Source organism: Egretta garzetta, unplaced genomic scaffold (genome assembly GCF_000687185.1).
Source record: "Egretta garzetta isolate BGI_Z169 unplaced genomic scaffold, ASM68718v1 scaffold287, whole genome shotgun sequence".
NCBI lineage: Eukaryota > Metazoa > Chordata > Aves > Pelecaniformes > Ardeidae > Egretta > Egretta garzetta.
In genome coordinates this window covers 3,257,204-3,263,535 of record NW_009260435.1, presented here as the reverse complement: position 1 = coordinate 3,263,535, position 6,332 = coordinate 3,257,204, and the positions used below count along the sequence as shown (strand labels likewise).

The 6,332-nt window shown below is 42.9% G+C and overlaps 1 protein-coding gene across 1 annotated transcript in view; it reads left to right on the top strand.

Moving 5' to 3' along the window:
- PSTPIP1 (proline-serine-threonine phosphatase interacting protein 1) overlaps positions 1-4,434 on the top strand; it is a 57,736-nt gene extending 53,302 nt beyond the window's left edge. The window contains exons 14-15 of the mRNA XM_009643931.2: positions 826-923; positions 2,908-4,434. Coding sequence (XP_009642226.2) covers positions 826-923; positions 2,908-3,039 — 230 coding nt within the window. The 3' untranslated portion in view covers positions 3,040-4,434. The remainder of the gene's footprint in view (positions 1-825; positions 924-2,907) is intronic.
- Positions 4,435-6,332: the final 1,898 nt, after the last annotated feature.

Here is a 6,332-nt window from a genome sequence, read left to right as displayed (position 1 = left end):
CCCTGGACAAGATCCTCAGGAATGGCAAATGCTCTCTCCAAACAGCTTTTTCAACTGCTCCCATGCTTGTCTTTCAAAATCTGAAAAGTCAAGGAGCCGAGAGTGCTCCTTAGAGCAGCACAACTAAACCAGGGGTTGACTGTGGGAAGGTACAGGCACCCCAGCCGCTCTGTGCGCTGTCGGAGCGCTATCATCCCACCAAAGAGTCATACGTGGAAACTTCTGCTCACCTCAATGGCAGGGGAAGCTCCCACGCAGAAGTTGTCAAGGAATAAGAGGTTTCGCTAATTATGACAAGCTGGATTAAAACAACATCTTCCAAATATGTATGTCAGCGTCAAACAGCTATCTGGGAACTATGGAAAGTACTCCAAAATGTCCAGTGACCCATTGGCACAATATTTCCCATTTTTCTCAAGGGAAAAAGAAAAGTGCTATGTGAGTCACTGAACTGATAGAATTCTATACCACCAGTAGCAATCATTTTAAACCAGTTTAATCACAACATTTCCCTCTTTGGACCACATGGATTGTGCTTTAGCAGGGTAAACATTTTTCCCAACCTGGATGAGGCTAAGGCTAGTTTCTGACCTCCCACAAAGTTCAATGGGTGTATTATCATCTAATCAATGGAGGACAGTTTTTGTGCAAGACTACCTACAGTTCACAGCAGCTTTTCTATACATGTACATCTCCAGACAGAGAGAGAACAGAAACCCTTGTATTTGTGAACTCTTGCATATGATCCCATGCATTTATGAGCAACTGAACTCTTTGTTTCTGTGTGTGGTTTGTTTTGGTTTTTGCTTTTTTTTCCCCTAACAGAGAAAACAGACGGAGTCTATGCATCCATTTTTGCAAATGAACAAGCTGGAATCACATCATCACAGGACTACAGAGTACTTTATGACTACACAGCCCAGGTAACAAAAGGTTTCAAAATAAATATTTCATAGTGTCAGATTTAAAATAGATTATGTTGATCCAAACATTTTGAAAGTGGGAGGTGTTATCTTCACTTTACAGCCAGGGACACTTAGAGAATCATTGGTCAAGGTCACACATAGAAGCCAGGAATCCCAACTGCCAGTTCTTGATGCACATCACTAGACTGCACTGCCTCAAGATGAAACAATTACATTTGTTGCAAGTGATTACGCATTAGCATGCTATACCCCTCCTAAATTAGCGCTAAGCTGTTACAACCTCCTTCTAGAGATACAGGAGACTGCAAACACAAGGAAAACTTTATTTTTTGGGGGGATGATGGCTAAGTATGCAGTATTGTGCATTGTGAAGTCACATCTCTTGTGAAATGTTCTACTAGGAAAAATGGCTACAGATTCCTTGTGTAAGAATACATGAAACAAACTCTTCCCCCTTTGATCTCATTTATCATCCTGAGAGTCCTGCTCCAGTTTAATACACTGGCTTCAACTGAGGTGCTCTCCATGCTGGAGAGGACTGAATCCCCATAAATGACGCTGTTTCCCTGTACTTCCGTGTTGCAAGTTGCAGGATTACAGTGGATGTGGTCCATGTACTAAAAGATTGTTATAAAGAGCAACCTGCATCCTTAACTGCTGATATGGAACTCTCACTCGTTTCAGACCTATGTAGGCATAGCACCATTAGTAAAGGGTTATGAATGTTTTCTTATTCAGATGGACCCCAGACCCTTTTAGACTCTTGCTAAACCATTAGCCTCCCCTCATGGGACTTTCATAATTTAATTACATGTCAGGTTAAAGGTTCCTTTTATTAGCTTTAGATTAGCAGAAGCAGCAGTGTCCAGGAGATCTTATATTACAGTGCAGAGCAACTCTCACACCAAAGGACCTCCCAACAATAGCCAACACTGAAGAAATGATGGCATGTGACAAAATCAGATAGCCAGATAAATTATGAGAACACAGAAAGGATTGGAAAGGAGAACTTTCTCTTAGGTACAACAACATTCTGACACCTCTTATTATATGTTCTTTATATTGCATTGTTTTAAAGCCTCTTTTATTACTTGCCTGAAATTTCACCCAAGCACAGCTGAAAGTACCTCACTATCAATGGCAGTTCCACTGAGGAGACTGCTGGATCCCTTTGTCAGATCCTTGCTCTGGGAGTTGCCTTAAAAATATGACACACACAGATTTTCCCTGCTGAGAAAAGAGCCTGTTACTATTTTCTATATATTGTATATCGAGGCCTCTCACTTTTTGAGTCCATTCTTAACCTCTCAGGTACATGAAATTTAGATTTAGCTGATGCATCAAACTTATCTGGAAGCCTCTACTACCCTGTTTTCTATTTTACTACATTGTGGGTAGCACAGTGATTTCCTATGTAAAACAGGACAGCACCACTGAATGAACTGATAGCCTCCAGAGTGCTCAGCCATAGCTTACTTGCAACTACTCCATTTGTCTTGAAGATAAAAGTTACCTATCTCAGGAAGAGTCGCTGTACCCCCACCGGCCACCGCTTTTCCGTATTAAAAGAACATAGAGACCTATTTAAGGCCTGGATTAGTAGAGACACTGTTTTTACCTCCCTTGGGAGCTAAGCTGTGCACTGTTTTATTTAGCAACGCCTGCAGACTACGACTATGGTTAGCTGGTTTAGAACAGTTGTATTTAACCCTTTCTGGCCTTCCCCAATGATATAACAGTCAGGTTGCTCAGGAGGAGACACCATGGAGACTGGGGCAACTTGAGGATTTTACGGAAATAGCCAGCTCAGTAAGTGCTTAATCCCTCATTGTCTGTTATCTGAGGCTCATTCCCAACCCAAAGGACACTGGCAGACTGTTGATGAAAAGCAGGGTAAAAATAAAACCAACCCACCAGATACTTGCTTGGGCCCTCCTGTGCTCTCAGGCTAACCACATTTCCTTTCTCTGTCTCCTTTCAGAACATGGATGAACTGGACATCAGTGAAGGTGACATTGTAGTTGTCATTGAAGAAAACGAGGATGGCTGGTGGACAGCAGAAAGGAATGGGCAGCGAGGCTTTGTGCCAGGGTCTTATCTCAAAAAGCTTTGATGAAAACAAGCCCCAGTCCTCAGCCTTTAAAAATATTACTGAAAACAAGCAGCACACAAGGTCTGCTTCAGCTGACCAAGGGCAACCCATAATACTGTCTTCTACAATTACCAGTCAGGAAATAACCAACCGACCATGCTTTCCTCTTCCTTCCTCCTGCCCCATCCCAGAACCTCCTACTACACTGTCTGCAAAAACCATCTTCACCTCAGAGAGATTAGGACTTGTGTTTCTTGCCAGAGTTCTTCCTACCCTCAGCACACTGTGCTGCCATCAGTGCTGCAAAGCTTGGCAAATCTGGGAGGAAAATCCTGTCCAGAACTTAACTGCACTAAAGAAAAAAGATCAAGGAAGCAAGTGCTGTTCTGCAGGATGGAGGACCACCTCCAGCCGGTCTGTGAGACACCCTCATGGTCACAGCAGCCATGTTCTCTTCCATGGATCCCTTCCTCTCAGTGCACAGGCCATGCAAGTATTTTTGACAGCAAAAAGCACACTCAGAAAGCAGATAGCTTTGATGTCACAGGGTCTTAGCTGTACAAAGCAAGGAAGAAGCTCTCTTTTTTTTAACAGCCCCCTTTCAAGTTCCCCTTTCAGCATGTGGCTAACCAGAGAGAAAGGTGGTGAACCCTCCACTGTTCTTTATCAGAGTCACTGATGAAAATACGAAAAACAATGAATGCAGCTAGAGAGGAGCACCTGAAGGACCAAGACACATCAGTAGTAAGAAAACATAAGGCACTCCCCGTTATGGCCATCTCCTAGTACAATGAAATCCATGCTATCCATGGCTCTGCTTTGCACTGGATTCTGGAGCAGCATAATAGGACAGATGATGAGCCCAAGGCTTGCTTTTGCCTTGGTTGGATGGTTTCCCTGACACCTCCCTGGGATTTTTCATGTTTAAAAAACCAACAAAAAACCCAACAAATAAGCAAAGCCTCCAGCAGGGCTGCACTGCCCTGATCCCTCTCCTCTGAGCACAAGAGATAAGAGCCAATTACCTCCTCACACAATCTGCATACCCATGTCATCAGTGCATTCTCCTTTCAACTCCTCTGTCCACCTGGCTGATCCTCTCCTCCTCTTCTGCCCACAGGCTTTTCTGCCACTGGCTGCTATCTACAGCCTCTACACCTCTGGGATTGCTGGCATAGATGTGCCCTGGTTCCTTTCCAGGCACTTTTAATGTGCTTGTTCTTCAACGAACCCTCTTCAGACAAGTCACACTGTGCAGGTTCACTGTATTCTACAGACTTCAGCTCTATCAGTCTTTCTGTTCAGTATTTAAGAATGTTTCCAACTGCCACTGTACTTACCAAGGGATCGATAGATACTTTCTGCTACTCCTCCCTTTTAAGTATTTCAAGATGGTTAAAAAAAAAAAAAAAAAAATTTCAGTGATTTAATCTGAAGCAGAGTGCGCTATTTCTGGGGGCAGAATGACATTGTTTGCCAAGGGTTTGGGTCTTAAAACTGAACTGAGCCAATGAAAATGAATCAAATTGCTACCCAAAAGGCACAGAGCAGGGAAGAACTGTTAACTAAGACACAGCAGGAAAGACAAAGAGAAATCCAGGCAGAAGAAAAAGCCACTATGGTCAATGCAATTATTCCCTAAATGAAACAGAAAGAAGGTCAGAGGCATTTGCAGTACCTTATTCTAATTTCTTGCTTTAAGAATGGAATAAAAGTTGCTGCAGGCCCTTTTTCTTTAGTTCCCTGCACAGGCACAATTGTCCTTCCCACACTTCCCTGAGTTATTATGCAGCACATCTGCATCAGTGCTGAAGGGCTCTTAGTACCTCACATTAGCACAGGCTCAGAGGAACCTGAATGGCATTTAAGGCACTAGGTTACAAGAAGAGTAGTGCTGGTTCAGGCTGAGGATGTTAATGACAGGTTTCCCTGACCATGTCTGAATTCAACAGTGATAGAAAGATTGTCCACAACAGCCTTCCACCAGACCACCGCACTGTCAATGGTAGCTGTCAGAGACAACTACAACATCGCTCGTTATGTACAGCATGAGAGGAAACCTAAAGTTTGAGATATTTAATATATTTGCTTCTTGAACACTCAAATCTTCTACAAAGAGAACTGTAATAAACCAACAAATACTTAAATAAATTTAGGTAGGTATTTTGCAGATTATCTTAATTAAAGAGAAAAAAATAAACGACTGAGATGCATCTCCTCTAATTCTGGGTGATACACGGATTTTGCTAAGAGTCTTCACTTCTCTGGGGGCCCAGCCAGCCTCACACAAGACACTGCAGTCCCCAGTTCTGGTTACCCTGAAATTGTGTTACAGACTGTCTTTGCTTCCATGTACCACACCGTCTACATTGCTGCCAGATAGGTCGTGGAATAGTCACTGCATCAAATAATTTCATATTTTTGCAGCTGAACTCGGGAAACTGGTTTCCTTTTTACCTCTCTCTTCTTCTGTCAAGTAAATATTGCTGTAAGTGCAAAATCTACCCAGTATCTTAGCACTCGGGTCCCACAGGCTAATTCCAGACTGTTTAGGAAATGAAAAAGCAGCAGCAATGTTTTCTCATGATTCCTCTGCTTTACATTGAAGAATGTGGCTGATAAGTAGTTACCAAGCCATATCTAGGCAGTTTGCCCTATCGGTGTGGCAGCACTTGTCAGAAATAGAACAGAGATATCAAGAAATACCCACGCCCACTGAATATACCCACATTTTAGCTGTCACCCACCCTCCTGTCAGGAGGAAAAGCAGGAAGGTCAAATGTAGGTTACTGCCTTAATACTATTGCTTTTATAAGTTTCCTTTCCAGTTTGGTAACACTTGAGCAACAAAACTGATGCATTGAAGTAATCATTTAATTTTCAGGTAAGATGGGAAACTGAAATAGGCCCTTTCCAGTGGGAGGCATTCTTAAACTAAACTGCAACATTTTTGGTTTAATTTCTTTGTGGACATACACTTCTGATAAGCCTCCGTTTTCATTTTGACTACCATTTTTTGGCAAGAAGGTGCCAAGCAACATGCAGGGACAAAGCAACAGCGGAAAACAAAGTCGAGTGTTTGTCACGTTAACTCCTATTTCATATACACTCCCAATAAGCAGGCCACCTCTTTTCTGACACTGCTAGCGCTCTGGGTGGGTTCACACACAAGAAGCTGGCCCCAGAGAGCAAGGAACATGCTTTTGCCAGTTGCTCTGCAAGGGGGGGAACATAATTACCTACCTACAGCCTGTGGCTAATATGTATAAACAGACAAACTAATTACAGAGACGCAACCACAATCTCACTCCCCC